The 20,513-nt window shown below is 53.3% G+C and overlaps 1 protein-coding gene across 1 annotated transcript; it reads left to right on the plus strand.

Moving 5' to 3' along the window:
- Positions 1-1,129: 1,129 nt before the first annotated feature.
- AMN (amnion associated transmembrane protein) lies at positions 1,130-19,035 on the plus strand. Its single transcript, XM_031592873.2, has 12 exons — positions 1,130-1,238; positions 3,336-3,454; positions 3,568-3,612; positions 11,921-12,008; positions 13,611-13,837; positions 14,343-14,480; positions 14,563-14,665; positions 15,330-15,412; positions 15,806-15,992; positions 16,758-16,932; positions 18,443-18,545; positions 18,634-19,035. Exons 1-12 carry the CDS (start codon positions 1,193-1,195, stop codon positions 18,742-18,744), a joined length of 1,425 nt encoding a protein of 474 aa, XP_031448733.2. The 5' UTR covers positions 1,130-1,192; the 3' UTR covers positions 18,745-19,035.
- Positions 19,036-20,513: the final 1,478 nt, after the last annotated feature.

A 20,513-nucleotide genomic window follows, 5' to 3' on the forward strand; every position in this document is an offset into this window, starting at 1 on the left:
AGGCCACGGACAAGTGTGTGCCCTGCCTTCTGCGCACTGCAGGCCTTTCTTCAAGCTGTTACTGCCAAGCATCTTGAGTGCATACATCTTTTGCCTTTTAAACTAGAGATTTCAGTGCAGCCAGCTTTCACCTGATGATCTCTGGGGAGTGATTTGTGAGCAGTAATGAGCACAGGAGCCTTTCACCTCGAGGACGTCTCTTGGCATCCAGCTCTCTGAGCAGAAAGTGCTGACTGCATTTGGGCTGATGCCCAGGCTGGGAATGCTGCTCGTGAGCTTCTTTGTTTGGCAAGCCCGTGAGTGATGCTCTGCTGGGGATGAGGGTGTGGGGATGGGCATTGCTGACCTCCATGGGGCACAGTGCATCAATCTCTGCTCTTAGACCTGTGCTCACAGCATTAAGATTTCGGAAGAAGTGAGAGGTGATGGCTGCCCCAGTTCTGGAGAACCCAAGGTCAGGCTTGACAGGGCTCTGAGTACCTGACTGAGCTGTAGGTGACTCTTCTCATTGCAGGGGGTTGGACTGGATGACCTGTAAGGGTCCCTCCGAATTCAAATGATTCCATGATTCTATGTCCAAGAAGCAGTGGGTGGCTTCATCAAAACCCTCCCTATCTGCAAAGGCTGTCTGGAAACAGAAATGGAGGGGAAAGCACTCATCTGCAGGCCTGGGGTCAGTGGGGACACTGGGGAGGGGAAGGTGTCCTTTGTCCCCTCATCACTGGCAGCTTCAAGGAAAGCAGTGTGGGGCTGTGTGGCATGTGACTGGTAATGAGCAGATCAGCTGTTGGCCAAAGTTCAGTAGCACACTGTTGCTTGAAGTTGCTCACTGAAAAATACCTGGAGGCCGTTATTAGTAATTATGGGGTTGTCAGGGGAGGGTACTGCTGGATGCACATGGCTGTTTGCTTTCACCCCCTGTTAGCACCCATTGCTGCTGCTCTCCCCTCCACATCTCACTCCTCAGAGGCTCTTCCAGGCTCCCACAGGCTGCCAAGGACGTGGGGAGCTTGGGAGAGGAGCTGAGAGCACAGTGGCTGCTAGGACTGAGCAGGGCTGAGGTGGGTGCTGGGGAAAGCTGCTTCCTGCACTGTGTTTCTGCACCACCTGCACATGTGCTGAGCCCATCACGTGCCCAGGATGGTCCAAGGTCCGGCCAGGCAGGGGCTGTGCAGGCAAGTGCTGCAGCGATATGGGGAGCAGCCTGACTTTCCTCCTTGGTGTCCTGCAGCTCCTTGGTGAGTATTGCCCAGGGCTGCACTGCGTGGAGAGAGGGGTGACTGAGAGATGACTTTCCCATTTCCAGTGTGCTTTAGCAATCGTTTTTCATAGCAGAGCTGCAGGCTCAGTGTGTTTGTGTTGAAATAGCAAAATGCATTTCAAACCGGGCAAAGCAAAGGATGAAGGATGGAGGCGAGCTCAGGAGCCCAGGCTGCACTGTATGTATGGCACTGCTGCACCTCTGCAGCTCAGGTTTTCCTGGTCCTGCCTGAAGCCTGCGGCTCTGCACTGCAGGATCTCTTTTCTGTTAAATATGCATGTTGCTTTGATGTTCAAGGACTGCGCTTCCCTGGAGACCAGGCTGATTAAATAGCACGCTGTTATTTCCTGGGCTGTGGAGGGTGCAGGAATGTGTCAGTGCAGCTGCATGAGGAAAAGAGGGTACTGCAGGAGTGGGTTAACCTCTGCAGCCCCGGGACCCCACCTCTAAGATGGGCAGCACGTGGAGCAGGGCTCACTCACAGCACATCTTGCAGCTGTGGGAGCATGAGGTGTGCAGTGGGGCCTTTCTGCCAGAGCTTTTGTAAGGTCAAAAGGACACAAGTCCATAGCATGGATGGAGCAGCCCATATTGACTTTTTGGGGTCTTTTCCATTCGGAAGCTCTGTTCAACTCTAAGCCAGCAAGGACCTCACATTGATCCTAGTCTTTTTTCTGTTAATGACAACTTGCTCTTGCTGTTTCTCAGGAACCCCCACCCCCCTCTTCCTGAGGCAGCTGGAAGCCATCTCTGCTGTCCCCCTGCTCCCCCCCGTCCCAGCTGCTCGTGGCTGGGCTCCAGCACCTGCTCCTGCGTTCTGCCTTTCATTCAGGTTAAAAACATATTGTTTCCTCTTCATTCAACCGTGGTTCTGCACAATGAACGGTCTCAGCAGAGCCCCTGGCAGACTTAGCCACTGCAAATCTGCAATTATGCTCTGAAGCGATCATTGCACTCTGATAAAGCCTCTGCAGTGCTGCTTAGCACAACCAACAGATCTCCTCCCATCTTTGGGACTCGCAGAGCTCAGGCAATCTGCAGTGCCCCTTCTCCATCAGCCGTGGCCATCCAGATCCCCCTCCTCCTGGCCTGGGGTCTCCTCCCCCACTTGATATCCAGCACCCAGGTGACATTCCTTCCTGCTCTTCCACCAGCTTTGCATGTATGCTGTAGTTCCTCCCTCCCTCCTTCCCCTCTTCCCTCCTTTTCTCCCTCCTTTCTTTCTTTCTTCCTGAAAAGATTAAGCATATTAAGAGGAAAAGCTTTTGCTTTTCTTCCTCCCTCCCTCTCCCCCTTCCCCTCCCCTCACTTTTCTGTCTTACCATTCATTCGTCTGAATTAAATGGCTTTAGGCTGCTTGAGGGGCTGGAGTGGAAAGCTACTTCCCCGAGGGCTGATGCCTGGGCAGGGCACCATGAGTGGGTACCACACTGCACAAGCATCATGATCCTGGGAATCTGTGGGGGTGGTGCTGCTGGATACTTGTGTTTCCAGCCTCAGCCTTCTGGGCACCAGTGGTGCTGCACCACTGAGCCCCAGATGTGATGCCAGCCAACAGTTTGTGCTACACATGGCAAGCATGTCAGGTGAGGGTCAGCTGGTGTCAGGAAAGGGTTCTGCACCAGAGGGCGATGGGCATGGAACAGGTTCCCCAGGGCAGTGGATACAGCCCTGAACTGCTGGAGTTCAAGGAGCATTTGGATGATGCTCTCAGACATAGGATTTGGATTTGAGGTGGCCTTGTGCCGGGCTAGGATTCAGACTCGGTGATCCTTGGGGTGACCAACACGATGGTGAGGGCCTTCCTTCACGTCCCTCAAAGGTCACCTACCTGTTGTCTCAGTAAGCACGGGTGTTGCCACTGCAGAGTCATGGGAGGAGTGGGAGATGAAAGCAAAATCACAGTCTTGATGCCCCAGGTTTGAGGTGGTGCGATGCTGCAACACACAGGTCTGAATATCACAAGTGTGGCTACAAACCCCATCACTGGCTGTGATGTCCTCTGAGCATCTGGTCCGTGCTGGGGCGTTACTCGGTCAGTACTGGCTCACATTTGCTTCCCTGCTCCTCCTAGCTGCCACCATGGCTGCCTACAAGAAGTGGATTCCCAACACCAATTTTGAAACAGCATCCAACTGGGATAAAGAGCGAATCCCGTGTGCCAGAGACACGATTCACTTTGAGAAGGACGAGGTATCGGAATGCTTTTTTTTTTTCTTTCTTTCTGATAACATCAGGCATGCAGAAGGACGTTTACCTGCCCATGGAAAGCATGCTGAGACTTTCTATTTTTGCTTTCCTTCCAGGTGGTCTCAGTGTTTGTCAGGTCTACCCACGCGCTGACGGACATGGTGAGCAATGCACAGCTGGTGGGTGGGGGTGGGGGAGGCTGTGGTGTGCAGCACTTGTGAGTTCACAGTCCTTATGTGCCATGATCCTGGCTGACCACAAAGGAATCAGAAAATCATTAAGGTTGGAAAAGACCTGCAAGTTCATCTAATCCAGCAGCCTGTGTATACCAGTACTGCCAAGTAAGCACTGTCCCTAAGTATTAGCCCTACCTCCCCTTGAACACCTCCAGCAGCAGCAAGAGCAGTCCGTGCTGGTTGGCACTGCATAGAAATCAGCCAGGAGTAAAATGATCAGTTGCAAGATTCTGTTTTCATTTTGGCAAGCAGGGAGGAAATGCCCCCCCCCAAAAAAAAACCCACTTTCTCTTGAAAGAAATTAACTTTTCCCCTGGGATGTAAGGAAAGAGCCCTGTCACAGAGCTCTCTGCAGCAGCTTGCTCATGGCACAGCTGGTGAGGAGCAAGCACTAGCCCTGGGCTGAGGCTAAGTGAAGCTGGCAGAAAAACATTTTGAAATGAAAACAAACCATTGTGGGAAATCCCAAAACGTTGCTCAAGAAAATTCCTTTCAAATGCCATTGTTTTTCTGATTTTTCTTGTGAATTATTAACCCGGAGGCGGTGAGACAGGCACAGGGCTGTGCTGTGATGCACGTGGTGGTGGAGGTCTTGGTTGCACTGTGCCAACACCCAGCAGTGTCCCATCCAGCAGGATGGGACCACAGCAGAGTTTTCTCTCTCTCATTTTTAGACTCAGCAGAAAATCAGGTTTTGCTCTTTTATCAGCCATTAAATGCAAACAAGCCCTTGAAATTTACGTGCTGTAATTTGTTCGGGCTGTCTTCCCCACTAATGGTTTTGATGCTTTAATAACGCCCTGCACCACATTTAATACTGCTACAAATATTTGGAGGAGTTACTTTATTTATAAGGCATTTAAAATATGAATTTTGGAAGGAAAGAATGTACTTGGGAAACGCGTGTGAATGTAATGTAATAAATGATGTGGAATTTACCCAGAGAAGAAAAGAGCAAAATATCACTCCAGTAGATTTTATTTTACTTACAGATGAATGTATAATATTTCTAAAGTACTTTCATCAGAGGACTGCAAAGTGCATAATTGCAAAGCAGCATTATTCATTACATCATTAGCCTTTCAAAAACAAGCTAAAGAGCCGAAATTAGAAAGCCCCAAGGCTGGCCATGTGCTGGGAGCAGAGGCGGAGCAGCGTCACACCAACGGTGGCACCTGTGGGAGCAGAGCTGGAGGCCTCGGCTGGGTGCTCAGTGCAGGTTTCCTAGCACTGATGGGTCAGTTCAGGGCAGCTGAGCGACACCAAACTCCTCCCTGTCACCGGTCAGGCTGCCGTTCTGTGCTGCTCATTCAGCAGCACTTCTTTGCAAGCACTGCTGCTGAGCATCTAAACTGCAAGTGGTGGGGGAGTCGCTGTCCCTGGAGGTGTTCCAGAATCGTGGAGATGTGGCGCTGAGGGATGTGGTTAGTAAGCGTGGTGGGATGGGTTGGGATTGGATTGGGTGATTTTAGAGGTCTTTTCCAACCTTCATGATTCTCTGATTCTAAGATTGCCCAGCTTGTAGCTCTCTCCTCTTTGGAGCATCGCCATTGGCAAGGAGCTGTCCCATCAATTTTCCAGGCGTTCTAATGATATTTTTTTTAATTTCACCTGCACCACCTCTCTCTCTCCCACATGCTGCCATACTCTGTGGTCACCAGGTGATAAGGAGACTGCCAAGATGAAGGATTTTACAAAATTGAAATCAAGCAGCTGAGCTGTTCTGCCACTTGAGATGGCATGAAATTCAGCAGTGGGGTTGTTAGGAATCAAATAGGTTTGGAGGCTTTTTGCAGCAAGGCAGGGCTGCACCTGTTCGGATGCTGGCCTTGCCGCACTGGAGAATTAATCACTTAAATCAGCAGGAATACATTAAGCTTTGGAGTCGCCATGGAGATGCTATACAGCCTTTGGACAAAAAAAAAAAAAAAAAAAAGAAGCAGCTCGATGCTTGCTGTGGTATCGCAGGAAGAAATTCATGGCTGGGGAAGGGGCTTGGCTTTCACTGACTTTCATGAGGATGGTGCTGTCTGTGTAGGGGATGCAGGGATCTGGTGCATGGCAGGTAGAAGAGTGGTGGGAGGGCTCCTGTACTGCTTTGCCATGTACCCCATGCCCACTGTTGCCCCTTGCACAGCTCCTCAGTGGAGCTGAGCCCCACAAGAGCTGCCTCCAGCCCTGGTGATGCCCTGCATCGCTCCCTGGAAGCAACTGTCAGGATCAGGGGCTGCGGAGACACAAAGCCCACTTCCCTCAGCTTTAGGGGAAGGCTCTTTGTTGTCCCATTTGACACTTGTCCCTAATTCAACTGCATGCTAAATCCAAATCCAGCTTAAATGTAAGTGACTTTGAAGCATAACCATCACTATTAGGCAGGATTTTCCATGGTCTTTAGCTGCCTAAAATTGCAGATAAATATTTAGCAGCTTCCAGAGAAGCCCGAAGGTAAATCCACCAAAAGAAAAAAGAAAAAGAGGTGCTCAGTGCAGTGATGCTTAGAGGACCAGCATGTCACTGGAAGCCCATGATCCAGCAAGGAGCCCAGTGCCGCTGGTGGCCGCAGGGCAGTTCTGTTCCGCACTCTGGGTTCTGCTGTCCAGCCCAGCTGCACTACATGATGCGTGTCTCACACAAGTCCTGGCTCAGTGCTGGCCAGAGGTTGCCCTTGGGAGCAGGGATGATGTCGCTTTCTACTTTTGGGGTGCAGGAGTTGGGTTTAGCCAACCATGTGGGCAGAGCAGCCTCATTTAGTTCGCACGGTCCAGGGGTCAGGGCACAGTGAGAGCATCGCCTTCTGCTTGCTGCTTCTCTCCAGCTCAGGGGAAGAACACCCATGTGCTGGGCATCTCTGTGCTTTCAGCCTCCAGCACCCACCCCAGCACCTCCGAGGTGCAACTGCCCCAACCCTGTCCCTGCTGCCCAGACAGGGATAGGAGTTAATGGGGCACCAGGGTCAGACCAGGACCTCAGTTTCCAGCTTTATATTTTTAGCTGCCTAATTGTGAGAGCAGAATGTACTCGGCTTTGCTGCAGGATGCTCCTGCTTGGTTCCTGGCAGAGATTGATCTTGAAATGCCAATTGCTCTCCGGGGGCGCTGGCTCTAATGAATCGCAATGGTTTGTGCTCATCCCAGGCACCACGCTCCCCTCCCCTGCTTCCGAAATCGCAGGAATGCAGGTTCAGGAGCCCCAGAGAAGGAAATGTTTTCCCTTTTCCTGAAATGAAGGTAAAAAATGTCATGGCAGTGCGTGCGTGGCAGCACATCATTACAAGCCCAAACCCTGCAGGCTGTTCTCCAGCAGTGCTGCCGCTGAAGGTCTGCCTGAGGACGAGGTGTGATGGAGCAGCCTTTTGCAGCAGTCCGTGCCTATACCTTCCTGAGAGCATTTGTTGCTAGCGATAGGAGGAACCTACAGAGCCTGAGGTGAGCAGAGCGTTGTGTCTTGGGGGGCTGGGTGCCACAACACCGGGGGCAGGTGCCAGGTGGCTGCTGGGGCAGCTCTGGCCTCTGTGTTGCACCTCCAGCCGCTCTCCTGCACTCTCTGCCCTTGACCAAGGAGAGGAGTTGAGAAAAATGAGCGGAACTAATCCAGAGTAGATGTGTCAACAGCTCTAAGCCTCTGTTTGCAGTCTGCAGCCGTAGCTCAAGTGCCTGGTCCTGACGCACACTCCCACAGGTGCCAATGCTACATGCACCCGGTTGCTGTGGGCGCTCTGTCTTTGCACTCATTTTTTGGGCAGTGCGATGCAGGTTCTCCCGATGTCCCCTCGTCCCTCTGCCCAGCCCAGCCACACGTGTGCAGGCAGTGGACACAGGGACTGCTTCACCAAAAAACAAGGGACCGAGTGATGAGCAGACGCAGCAGGGGAACCTGATCCTGCATTAATGAGAGCACAGCTGCACCGCTGCCACATGGCCCTGCCTTGCAGGGGGCAGGCGGGGACGCGGGCAAGGAGAGCAGCCAAGCCCTCATTAGCTTGCAGGAGTTGATGCCACAGTGATGACGTCCTGCTGGCACACTGCTCTTCTGTGCCCTGCCTGCTGCTGGGGGTGAACACAGAGGGATGAGCTACTCCTTTCTAGCCATGCTGTGATGCTGCGATCTCCAGGCCCAGGAGTGAGGCAATACAAGAGAACAACAGGATGAGGCTGGGCCCAGCAGCACTGGGCTGGGAAGGGAGCTGAGAATGCAAGTGTGAGCTTCATCCGGGCAGGAGAGCAGGCAAAAAGAGCCCCTGCAGAACTAAAACTGCCCTGCCTGCCTTCTGCCTGTCTACCTGCCATCTTCAGGCTGCAGATGACCCAGCAAAGCAGGAATTTAAGAGGTGATGCAGAAATCCACTTTCTCTGGTGCTGATGCCTTTGGTGGGTGATTGCACACATTCTGTGTGAGGTGGCATAGGAAGGGATGCCATTCAGAGGGACCTCGAGAGGCTAGAAAGGTGGGCCCAGATGAACCTGATGAGGTTCAACGTGGCAAAGTGCAGAGTTTTGCACTTGGGCCGGAGGAATCCCAGGCATCCCTACAGATTGGAAGGAGCGGTCCTTGAGAGCAGCCCTGTGGAGAAGGACTTGGGGGTCTTGATAGATGAAAAACTTAACATGAGCCAGCAGTGTGCCCTTTGTGGAGGGCCACAAAGATGATCAGGGGATTGGAGCACCTCCCCTATGAAGACAGGCTGAGGGAGCTGTGCTTGTTCAGCCTGGAGAAAAGAAGGCTGCAACCTTTCAGTACTTAAAGGGAGCCTACAAACAAAGGGGAATCAACTCTTTGAAAGGGTTGATAACTGCAGGACAAGGGGAAATGGTTTTAAGTTGAGGGAGGGGAGATTTAGGTTGGACATCAGGGGGAAGTTCTTTACAGAGAGAGTGGTGAGGTGCTGGAACAGGCTGCCCAGAGAGGTTGTGGATGCCCCGTCCCTGGAGGTGTTCAAGGCCAGACTGGATGGGGCCCTGGGCAGCCTGGTCTAGCATTAAATGGGGAGGTTGGTGGCCCTGCATGTGGCAGGGGGGTTGGAGTTTGATGATCCTTGAGGTCCCTTCCAACCCTGGCCAGTCTGTGATTCTGTGATTACTGGAGCAAAGCTGGGGTGTGCCAGAGGGTGGTTAAAAGCCACCTGCTCAGGTCTTTGCTGTTCGATGAGAAGAAATATACAGGTAGTTCTGCAGAGAAGAAAAGCAGAGGTAGCTTTTGCCTCATCTTCCTCTCCCTCTGTTTTGCATTTCATCAGTTTCATTTTGCTTTTCAGCAGTTTAATTTTCACTTATGGGTTGAGGTAACAGGACAGCAGCACAATGCTGGGATTGCACGTGTTGGCTGAGAACGGGGGAGGGTGCCTTTTTTTTTTTTTTTTTTTTGCTGACTTGGATGAGAAAAATTATGACTGTGTTTCAGTTGTCATTACATTTGGTAATGAAGACCAAGGAGATAAGTCATCTACCAGTGTCAGGGATGGGAAATGATTAGCGAGACTCTGAGCCTGCTGTATTAATGGCAGTGGAGTAGAGGTTGGCAGGAGCCAAGGAAAGCAGACGAAACTGCCAGCTTTTGGCTCTGCTCCTTTGGTACATGTCAACTGCTCAGTTCAAAATGTACTTGGAAAGGGGCCCAGCCTATATGTAATTCCTATACAAAACTCCCGAATGCAGAAAGCTGCTGCCCAACCAGAGACTCTGTTGGTGCTCTGCAGTGATCCCACATGCTTAACCCTTTGCTCTTTTAAGGAGAGAGAATGTGCAAACCTTTTACAAACTAAGATGCTTTGGACAGCAGTGCGTGCACCTCAGGGGATCTTGCCCAGCTCATTGCAAACCACTGAGTGGGTCCCCACTGCCTCCCAGTAAGGCCACTGGTGGTGGGAGTGTGGCATCAGCTCCTGATGCTGGGGCCAACCTCAGAAACTCCTGCTGCAAAGCAGAAGTGTGGAGTTCTCTCTTGATTTTTGTTTTCCTGCAGATGAGGTGACTCCACAGCCCATCTCACAGTGCATTGTTCAGGTGAGTCAGAGGCTGGGACACCGTGGTCATGTCCTCATGGGACATATGGACAGCTTCTCCCGGGGCTGTGGCCTTTGAGGTGGAGCAGTCACTGCATCTTCTCCAGAGAGGTCCCACCTCCTCCCTGCACTCTCCACATCCAAGCCAAGAGCCAGAGTAGACTCTTACTGGGCTGTCTTTCTTTGCTCTGGGCATAATGCATGCACAGAACGTTCTTGCATTGCTCCTGGGAGCAGTGAGAGTGATGCAGCTCACAAGTATATGTACGTACTTGTCTAAGGATGGCCTTTGAAGTTTTTTCCTCCTCCTTGTTGAATTGTGAAGCTCCAAATGAATAGCTTCCTGGACAGGAAAGCTCATTGCATCCTGCATGGCCCCTTGAGGGTGTTTGAGATGCTCCAACACATAGCTGTAGCCAAAGCCCCTACTCTGCTGGGGTAGAGTAGGACGACTAGTAGAGGTAACTCTACTGGGGAAAGAAAGGAAGGTCCATCAGGCAGGGCTCACCCACATGGAGGTGGTGGTGAAAGACTGGCACTGCTCCAGCCATCAGTGGCTCAGGGAGAAGGGACTTGTCCTTCCCCAGCATGTACCCCCACCTACTCCTGTGTGGACTCAGAGGAAAACTAACCAGGGCAGGGTACGTTGCTTGGTAAAGGAAGCTGCTAGCATAGAGCTTGGCCAGCTACAAGCAAGCTGAGTCCTGAGCCTCAAAATGTCACTAGACGTGACTTTTTCATCGTCAGACAAAGGGCACATTTATTTTCCTGGCAGGTCTTTCAGCCTCTCTCAGTGCTTCAGTGCTGGAAAAATTACCCAAGAGTAATAGAGGTTTGGAGAATATGATGGCATGGTTTCCAGTGAGGCACTGTTTGTGCTATGGGCTCATGAGGCAGCATCCATAGGCAAGCATATGTTTCTGGCTGGTGGGGGGATGACGTACCTTGGGGTAGAAGATAGCCAGACCTTAACAATTTACCTCTTCACTCCTTTTTCTTTTGTGTCCAGAGTAGAGCAACGTATGATATTGGTGAATCTGATATCACCACCAAGGTGATCAGTGTGGGAGCGAGCACCCTCAGGCAAAACCACCTCAGGAACAGAGCTATCACAGCCACATGCAGCACTCAGTCATAAGCCTCGCTTTTTCTAACCTACATGCATATTTAAAGACCAATTAAGTCAATGTAACCTCAGAATCCCATCTAACACGTTTCTGTGTGAGCACAGGCCATGGTGTGTGGGCACAGCTCAGCCTGGAGGGCTGCCAGCTGCAGGCAGGGAGGTGGTGGAGTCACCATCCCTGGAGGTGCTCAAGTACTGCAGAGATGTAGCACTGAGGGACACGGTCAGTGGGCATGGTGGGGGTGGGTTAGGGTTGGACTGGGTGGTCTTAGGAGTCTTTTCTAGCCTTAATGATTCTGTGATGTTACACTGCTGGAATGGGTGAGAGGAGAGCAGAGCCTTGAGCATCACTCACTCCTTGACACATGAAAATATTGGGGGAAACCCCAATCTTTTTCTTTGGTAGTCTCTAAACGGAAAATGAGCTGGGCTGAATAAGCTGTGTGCTATGAGTGAGTCCCTGACTCAGTCACTTGCTGCAGCCTGGCCTGGAGCAGCTTTGCCAGCTGGTGGCTACAAATCCTCCCCAACCTGGCCCTGGGGCAGTGTTTGTCCTGCAGACCCCTCACACCAGGTGAGCATGGTGCAACCAAGTTGGCTGTGTTGTCTGAGCAATGGCAAGTGATGCCCACAGAGAGCCATTGCAAGCCCCCATCCATTAGTCAGCCCAGTGCCCAGCAGAACCCACTGGAAACCATTACTCCCCAACAGCAGAGACACCTCTAGGCATAAAGGAATTAGGTTTTTCATGGCATCCAAATGTATGAAACTGTTTCAGAGTTGTTAGGAGCTTGTGTAAGCAGAAGGAGGAGGGAACTGTGGAAAGAGCTTAAGTTGCTTTTTCCTGCTCGTTTCCCTGAACGCTTCATGGCTTTCTGTGTTGCTATAAAATAAAGTGCAACCCTGCAGCATCCCCATCTGTAGAACACGGAGACAATACCTTTCCATTACACAGGGCACAGGGAGGGTGACTCCTAATGACTGTAAAGTGCCTTGGAGATGGTGAGTGCAATTGGCAATCTAATAATTAGCACCGTTATTTGATGACAAGCCTGGGTGGCTGGCAGCAGGGCTGCACAGTAACACTCTGCATCCCTCTCTCCCTTTAGTACCTTCCCCTGAACGGAGAATTTCTGCTGGCATCTGGCTCTGGGTTTGCAGCTTTCGATGGCAGCTGGGACCCGGGATGTGGCTCAGGTATGGCGTGCCGGGCTGACAGCCACCATTAACTCACAAATCTGCCACCAGCACTGCTACAAAGGCCTTTGCTGTCGCACCTCGGTGCAGGGTGACTCACCCCTCTTCAATCCCTGCCTTCTCTTTGATGGCTTCGCTCACATCGCATCTTTCTTCTTCTGCTAGATCACCTGTCTTTTAAAAAAGTAATTATAGCCAGGGAGGCTTTGAAGCTGTAGCAGAGAGGTAAATATTGTTTGTATTTTACCCTGCCTGTTAAGCATGCAGCCACATCAAAGCCCTCATTTGCTTTGCCACGGTATTGCTAAAGAAAACCGGTTACGGATTACACAGCTGGGCCCCCGAGTGCTGAACCGTGGCGTTTTGGAGCTGCCCTTCAGCTCCACAGGTGTCTGCACACCGATGTTTGGGTGCTGGCACAGCCCTCAGCCTCCTGTCAGTTTCTCATCGAGATTCCCAATGAGCCAGGCAGCAGCTGTTTTTTGTCAGCGCTGCTTATTTACCTGAAAGCTGTTTGCTGGGGAGATGTATCAGAATCATAGAATGTTGTGGGTTGGAAAGAACCTTAAATCTCATCCAGCCCCACCCCTGCCGTGGACTGGCTGCCCCCACCAGCTCAGGCTGCCCACCCCACCCGGCCTTGGGCATCTCCAGGGATGGGGCACCATCAGCTCTCTGGGCAGCCAGGGCTTCACCATCTTCAGCGTGAAGAATTTCTTCCTTATCTAAACCTACTCCTTTTCTGTTTAAAGTTTTCTTGTCTAATCGCTACAGTACCTGATACCTGGTACTTGGTACCACTCCAGATTTCCTGTAGACCTCTTTAGGTACTGGAAAGCCACAGTGAAGTCTCCTTGGAGCCTCCAGGATGGACGAGTCCAGCTCTCTCAACCTGCCTCCAGAGGAGAGGTGCTCCAACCCTCTGGTCGTGCTCACAGCCTCCTCTGGACCCACTCTAGCAGCTCCATGTCCATCTTGTGCTGAGGGCCCCAGGACTGGATGCAGGACTCCAGATAGGGCTTCATGAGGGCAGAGCAAATGGGGACAATCCTTTTCCTTGCCCTGCTGCCACCACCCTCTCGATGCAGCCCAGGATACCATTGGCTTTCTGGGCTGCAAGCGCACAAGGCTTTGACCTGGCCATGTGATGCTCTCATGGAACAACAGGCATTTCTGGGCAGCCTTCCCAAAAGAATTCCTGAAAGCACAGTTTTAGAATGAGTGCAGATAATCTCATGTGCTGTGTGATCTAGGAAGCTGTGGGGAAAGGTGAGCAAAGGAGGACACAGTGTGACCACCAGGGAAATGGCCAGTGGTAGGATGGTGCTCTGGTTTTTGGGTTATCTGCTAATGGGTACAGGGCTGAGCATGTTTCTGCTGGTCTGCAAATTTGCAATGTGAATTATCATACCTGATTTTACCCAGTTTAACTGTATTTTATGCTTTGTGGCTGTTTTCCTCCCTAACCATAAGGTTAAGCTTTAAAGAAGAGGAATAATGATCTCTTGGGTCCTGGGGCTGGAGTTTTGCACCAGCTTTACCCAAGCAGTGGCTGCAGGCTGGAGTCAGCTCCTGCTCCACCTCTCCTTTCACTCCTCTCAGGTGCGGTGCTGAGCTTTGCCAATGCTGAGCAGCACTCGTGGTTCAACCCCGAGCTGTGGCAGGATGTGTCCTCCAGAGTGCCGGCCGGCCGCATCTTCCTCCTGGACGAGGAACGTGTCCCATGCCAGTACGACCGCGTCATCTTCCAGCCTGAAACCTCCTTCAGAGTAAACCTCGACTCATTGCGGCAGGAGATCCCTGTTCAGAGCATCTCACTCATGGGCCAGGTAATGGGGAGCTGGCGGAAAACCATTTTGGCACCTCCTGCTATGGAGCTGCAGCGTTGCACCCTGATGGGTTTGGGGTTATTTCGCTACTGGCGTCCTCTGTGCCACCAAGGGGCTGCCCTCCTGCCCCGTCCTGAGCGTGCCCTGTGGGCTCACAGTTGTCTCCCAGCTTTGATTCCGTATCAGTGTATAATTGATCAGAGGGATAATTATAGAACCTCTGGCAGCCTGCTGTGCCGCAGCCCAGGCAGATGACAATCCCCATCCCTCTCAGTCGGCAGAGCTGAAGATCACAGCCTCTGCAGTGGAGACAAGCGCTGCCTTCAGAAGCGGGAGATGTGGAAGACATCTCATCAGTAATCTGTTATTTCCTCTGCCGCACTGCCCAGGATCTGCCATTTTGGGGCCAGGCGTGAGGGGACCTGAAAAAACCTGATAGTCTGAGTCCTCTGGCCTGGATGCAGATCTGGAGTTGCGCGGCAGCCTCTCGCTCTTCTCCCTGCAGGAGCTGAGCAGCGCTGAGGCGTGGGCCGAGTACCTGAGGAGCCCCTCTGCCGCATGGCAGTTCCACGGCAATGCCACCCTGCAGGTGACGGGCACCCGCTGTCCCCACAGCTCCGGCTGCACCTGCGGGAACTCCCAGGTGAGGCACTTTAGGGGCAATTTTTTCCCACCTAAAGAAAGTGGGGAAAGGGAGGGACTGACCCCGCCGTGCTCTTCTTTAGGATGGAGACCGCATCTGTGCATCACTGCTCAGGGCAGAGAGGTGCCCAGCGCTGGCGTGCCACAGCCCTCTGCGGCCCCTCGGCCACTGCTGTGGGGTCTGCGGTGAGTGGGGCCCACTGAGTTTGTGTCATTTCTTTGAAAATAAAAAACACGCAGTGAGAGCGTTCCCTCAGCAATGGGCGCTTATCCATTCATCTACCTGGCAGGTTGTTAAGGGGGATTTTTTCATACACGGCCGTACCGAGTTACTTGGTACGTAGTACCAAATTCTTTAAAAATGCACCATATGTTCCTCTGAAAAGCAGAGCTTTTAAAAGCCATTAGGAGAATTTCATGTTTCAGCAAGTGTTTGCCGGTGTTTTTTCAGAGGAAGTGTTTGAATCACTGAATGCAGTGCAGTGACACAGGGAACACGTGTCCCCTCCTCTGTGCCTCACAGCCAAAGCCACGCAGCACTGCTGAGCCGCAGCCTTGAGATGTAGCTCAATGCAGAGCTTCCTGTGGAAACATGGGGGAGGGGGCTTCCTGCTGGAATATCATGGGAAACAAAAGCCCAAACCCACTGACGGGAAGGGAAGCAAGAGAGGTGAGGTTTCTTCAGGCCCCATTGCCTGGAGAAACCCCTCCTGGAGTCCAGTGTGACCCAGCAATATGGAGATACTGGGGGTTCCCAGGTGCCTTTTAGGGCAACCGAAGCCATGCTACCATCACAGTGCCCTGCCCTTTCTGGGCTCTGACTGTCTGTCTGCCTGCTTTTGAACTGCAGGAGCTGTTGTCACGCTGGATTTTAAGCCCGAATTTGACCTGCAGCAATACCGGGACAGAGTGGTGCAAGCGTGGCTCAGCCTGGTACGTCCCAGGGATGCAGGGTGCTCCCCAGCTCCCCACCATCTGGAGTCTTCCCCTATCAGGTTTGGCTTCTTGGATGTGCTGTCTCGCCCTGGGGGCTGCTGCAACCTCCCTTGCTCCCCACAACACCCACTCTGCTCAATTTTGGTGAAAACTAGCTGGCTGCTGAGCCCAAGGGAGGCTTGCTGGAAACAGCAGCCTAGAAAGCATGGGGGGGTTCTCAGCTCTGAGTTGTCTGGAGGAGGAACACAGCAGCAGAGGTGGCAGCTCTGCGGTGGGGCTGCTGTGAAGATTTATAGATGACCCTCACAGAACATCCATCATAGCTGTCTATAGAGAAGACTCATTTCTATCTACTGCTCTCACTGTGTGTGTCTGCTGTGTTCTGGAAAGCCCAAGTATGCTGGTGTTCAGATGGCCATCTCCAAGGTGCACAAGGCTCAGACCTTCCTGGGACTCCTCCCGCGGGGCTCCACGCCTGTCATCCAGATTGTGCTGGTCGATGGTGAGGCTGGGGTGCAGACAGGCAGTGCTGCAGAGCAGCTGGCTGCAGACATCATGGGTGACATCGCACAGCATGGTAATGGCCTTCAGTTGCATCAAAGGAAATTCAGGTTGGATATTAGGAAAAACTTTGCAGAAGGAGTGGCAGTGCAGTGGCACAGGCTGCCCAGGGAGGTGGGGGAGTCGCTGTCCCTGGAGGTGTTCAAGATATGGCACTGAGGGACGTGGGCAGTGGGCATGGTGGGGTGGGTTGGGGTTGGACCGGGTGATCTTCGAGGTCTTTTCCAACATTAATGATTCTATGATTCTGCAAACTCTGCCATTCTTGGTGTCACAGCTCTGGGAGCACCCAGACCCTCTTACCCCCTCCCACTGCCCCATCCTTGCTGTGCCAGCAGAGTGGTGCTGGGAGCTGTGGGCTGTAATAGTGGCACAGCTGGAGCTCCTGATTGCCTGCAAATGGCACATGCTGCAGAGAGCTTTGGTGCTCTGCCTGAGGTCCGTGTCCCCTCCGTATGGTCTAGCACAGCTCTGTGCCTTCCTAACACACATATGCTCTGCTTTTCTAATGACTTCATTAGAGAGCTTTGCTTAGCCCAGAATTTCACAGTTTTAATCGTAGTGGTGTGAGTGGAGCAGCACTGCAGGAGCAGGGGTATCAGGGTTGGCAGGGACCCCTGCCCAGCCCTCTTGTTGCTCAGTGCCTGGCCCAAGTGAGTTCTGAATCTCTTCAAGGATGTAGACTCCACATCTCTGCATCTCAGGGTGGTGCATCACAGGGTGGTGATCATGTAGCTTTATATGCTCCAGCTCTCACCTCATTCCTTCCTGCCCCCCATAGGTGAAGCTTTGGGCATTCCAGCTGGCAGTGTGGAGGTGGCCACTGGCAGCACTCTCGGCGGGCAGATGGCAATCCATGCCTCCAGGCAGATCGCACTGGGGACTGTCCTGGGGCTGCTCTTCACTCTGCTGGTGCTTGGAGGGCTCCTCTACGTGCACAGGAAGGGAAAGCTGAGGTATGGACAGGGCTTTTGCAGCAGCATGTGGCTTATGTTGGATATTAGGAAAAATGTCTTCTCAGAGGGAGTGGCAGTGCATTGGCACAGGCTGCCCAGAGAGGTGGGGGGAATCATCATCCCTGGAGGTGTTCAGGAATTGTGGAGATACAGCAGTGAGGGAGTGGCTTAGTTGCCATTGTGGTGATGGGTTGATTGTTGGACGTAGTGATCTTAGAGGTCTTTTCTGACCTTAATGATTCTATGATTCTGCATTGGTAACCCAGAGGCAGACCATGACTGTGCCATGCTCTGCTAGCTCCCACCAAGGGTCCAACAAGGGCAGGTGGGAGGCCTGGAGTTGGTATCCTCAGCAGATTGCTTGGCACTGCGTTGCGCTGCTGGGCACAGCCTGCCATGGCTACCCATGGAGATCTCCCATTCCTTGCATCCTTCAGCTGGCAGCCTGATGGGAACAGAGAGCTGCAGCTGCCAGCTTCTAAATAGCAACGCATCAAAGCCATGCAAAGCAGTTCTGTAGACGTGAAAGGGGACGGCAGCTCAGGAAGCAGCTCTTCCCCAATGCATTCATCCCAACTCTCTGAGCGTGGGCAGGAGGAGCCGACCCTGAGCACTTTGTAGCATCGAGGGCATCGCTGTCACTATGGGAGAGGTGTGCTGGTACCTGCTGGGGGCCACAGGGCCGCTGCTGGCTGTGAGCAGGGATGCTTCCCCTGCCACTTGGCAGGTGCTGGTGTAATACTTCCCGGCAATAAACCAGTGCCTTCATTTAATATCTAAAAAAAAACCTCCCAGCCCCGTAATTGCCACCTGATGATTTATATTCCACTGACACTTGTTGGATGCTGGACAGGCCTTTGAAACCCGCTCTGTCAGCAGTGGGAAGGGAGGTTGTGCAGCTCCCAGAAGTGGACTGAGCCCGTGTCCCCAGCCGCCCTGCCCCTGCCGTGTGTCCCAGGCAGCTCCAGCCCGTGGGACATTTGTTGGCCAGATTTTGGGGAGGGAGTTCCTGGGTGTTCCTCCCTCGGCTGGCAATGCTCAGTGGGATGCTGCGAGTGAGGACCCACTGCTCAGCCCCCCTTGGCTGCTGCTTGGGATGGGGAGCCTTAGGGTAAGAGTAGTGCAGAAACTCATAAAGCAATGACGGTGATTAAGATGATAAAATGATAACTTGATAAAGGTAATGATAAAAACTAATTAGTGTTTGTTAAGATTGCAGTGGGAGCAGGTGGCAATTCATGTCAGCTCAGAAGGGAGCGCGATGGCTCTGAGGCAGAGCGCAGCAGGGCTACCTGCGGGCTGACCAGCGCTCCCTGCAGGATGCAGCCCCGGAGCTGCGCTCACGTTGCAACGCTGCTCAACGTGCAAACACCCCATTGCAAAGACAGCCTGAACTGTTTGTCCGCGTGCTTCCTACAGGCCCACTGAAGTGGTGGCATTTCTGTGGGGGCTGCAGGGAGGGCAGTGGCAGGGCTGGGGTTTGAAGGAGTGATGCCACATCTGTCTCCAGGCTGCAGGCACTGCATCTCCCCCGGCTCTGGAACAGAGCAGAGGACCTGAACAGCCCCGAGCCAGAAAGTGGGAAAGGCTTTGACAACCCCATGTTCGATGTGGTGAGTGGTCCTGCTGGGGGCGTGGGGGTGCTCAGTGGGGCTTTTCTTCCTTTCCCTACCCAGTGCTTCTCTTTCCTCGCTGCTGCAGGAGCTGCCGGGTGCTGGCATTGTGGAGAAGACGCTGCAGGAGTTGGCTCCCGAGGGCCACCAGGTGTTCTACCTCAACCCCCTCTATGACCCCAGCGAGACCGAGACCTGATGGCACAGCCACAGCCTTCCCAGGGACACCGCCACGTGGCTCCTGGTAGGGTCCAGGCCATGGGCAAGCCGTGCCCACCTGAATAAAAACGTTGGTGAAGGAAATCACAAAGCTGCTTCCACAGGGCTCAGCCACAGCCTCCTGGTGCCACTTCTGTTCCCATAATGTGAGTTTTGGTGGTGCTGCTCTCTGTAAAGCAGCAGTGAGGTGTGGGTCTGGCCCTGGCCTTGTAGCAATGGCCAAGGCATGGAGGGGACAAGGCACTCTGCTAGCATGGGTTGGGACAGTGGTGGCACAGGGTGGCCACACACCTTCCGGTGCCCACAGGGTCAGCCACCAGCTCTTTACACATCAAGTCTAATGGGTGAGCCTGAAGGTACGGAAATATATGCAAATTTATGCAGATTTACACTCTGCTGAGTTTTCAGTAGGGCTCGTTGGCATTTCCATAAGGAAGTAGCTATTTTAAGTGTATTGTGTTTTGTTCAAGTCTCTGAAAGACATAATCCTTCTCACAGGGCTCTGGAGGCAGCATGAGGAGTACCAGAGCCCTGCTGTGGGTGCAGGCACGGGAGCACACTGCAGCCAGCTCCGAGTGGCCCATAGGCTGCCAGGGTGCAGGGCGGTCCCTGCTGCTCTGTACTCAGCACAGCCCCTAAACCCCTCTGCGCTTGGCTCTGCTGCTTGCCGGGCTCCATTCTTAAAATGCATTAGCAACTCGAGGTCACTTACAACAGAGGCTTTAATTAAAGCCCAGATCAATTTTTGTCAGTGCGCTCGCTGGGCACGCTCTGTACTTTTCCTTCAGGAGCTGTTTGCTCGCTCACGCAGAGCAGTGCGAGGAGCAGGGATCTGCACACAACAGAGCAACAGCATTGGGGGGTGCTGGGGACAACACACTGCCCTCCAGCAGGGTAACAGCGGGGCTTTGGGATGCGCGGTCTTTGCTGAGAGCTCATGTAAACGAGGTGTTTTCGTGCACAGACAGTGTGACAGTCTGGGCCGTGGCTTGGGCTGCCAGGGGCTTTGCTGTGCTCTCGGTGCTGAGGGTCGGGGTCCCAATGAGACAGGCTACTGCAGAGTGCATTAATGCCAATGCACCAACTCGCCGGGTTGTGCCCACCCTTAGGGTGGTGCGGGGCACCCAGCTGGTGCAGCTCCAGCTTCAGGCATGCGGCAGTGCTCAGAACGTCACGGAGCCAACAAACGGCTTTTTGTAGCAGCCGAGGGATGCGATGTGGGGCTGCTGGAGGGAAGGAGCAGGCGAAGCTGCTGCAGGGCAGCGGCCCTCACCTCTCATCAGCATTCAGAGCTCAGCGCCCATCGCGCTGCTCGTCCTCCCGGGAATACAGAGCAGCACTGCGTAAGAAGCTGGAAGCAGGCGGTGCTGCAAGAATCTGGGGGCTTTATCTATGATAAAACAACCAATAAATCCGCATTCCCTGTGCAGTCAGGTGACGAAAAAGTGCTGCATCTTATTGGGGAGCAGGAAAAATATTTACTGCAAGGCCGGGGAACGGCCTATTCCTGAGTTCGTGTTCCTCCTGCGGCTGGCTGCAGCACTGCAGCTGCTCATAGCGGAGCACGTCCCGCGGTGCTGCGCTGTCCTCGGCTCACCCCGCTGCCGTGGGCAGGCTGAGCTCCGCCGGGCCCCGCAGCGCCGATACGGCTGAGGGCCGCGCTCACATCGCCCTTCGGCTCTCCGTCCCTTGGGAAACGGCTGCTCCTGCATGGCAGCCATCTGCCCGGCCCGTCCGTGCCGTTCGGTG

Source organism: Phasianus colchicus, chromosome 5 (assembly GCF_987193195.1).
Source record: "Phasianus colchicus chromosome 5, bPhaCol1.hap1.1, whole genome shotgun sequence".
In the NCBI taxonomy this organism is placed as follows: Eukaryota; Metazoa; Chordata; class Aves; order Galliformes; family Phasianidae; genus Phasianus; species Phasianus colchicus.

What these genes read in the sequence shown, in the direction of transcription:
- AMN (XM_031592873.2), top strand. Translation starts at nt 1,193, where the DNA reads ATGGGGAGCAGCCTGACTTTCCTCCTTGGTGTCCTGCAGCTCCTTG. An exon ending in GCACCTGCGGGAACTCCCAG is followed by an intron (nt 14,481 to 14,562) that starts GTGAGGCACTTT and finishes GCTCTTCTTTAG; the next exon opens with GATGGAGACCGCATCTGTGC. An exon ending in CCACTGCTGTGGGGTCTGCG is followed by an intron (nt 14,666 to 15,329) that starts GTGAGTGGGGCC and finishes TTTGAACTGCAG; the next exon opens with GAGCTGTTGTCACGCTGGAT.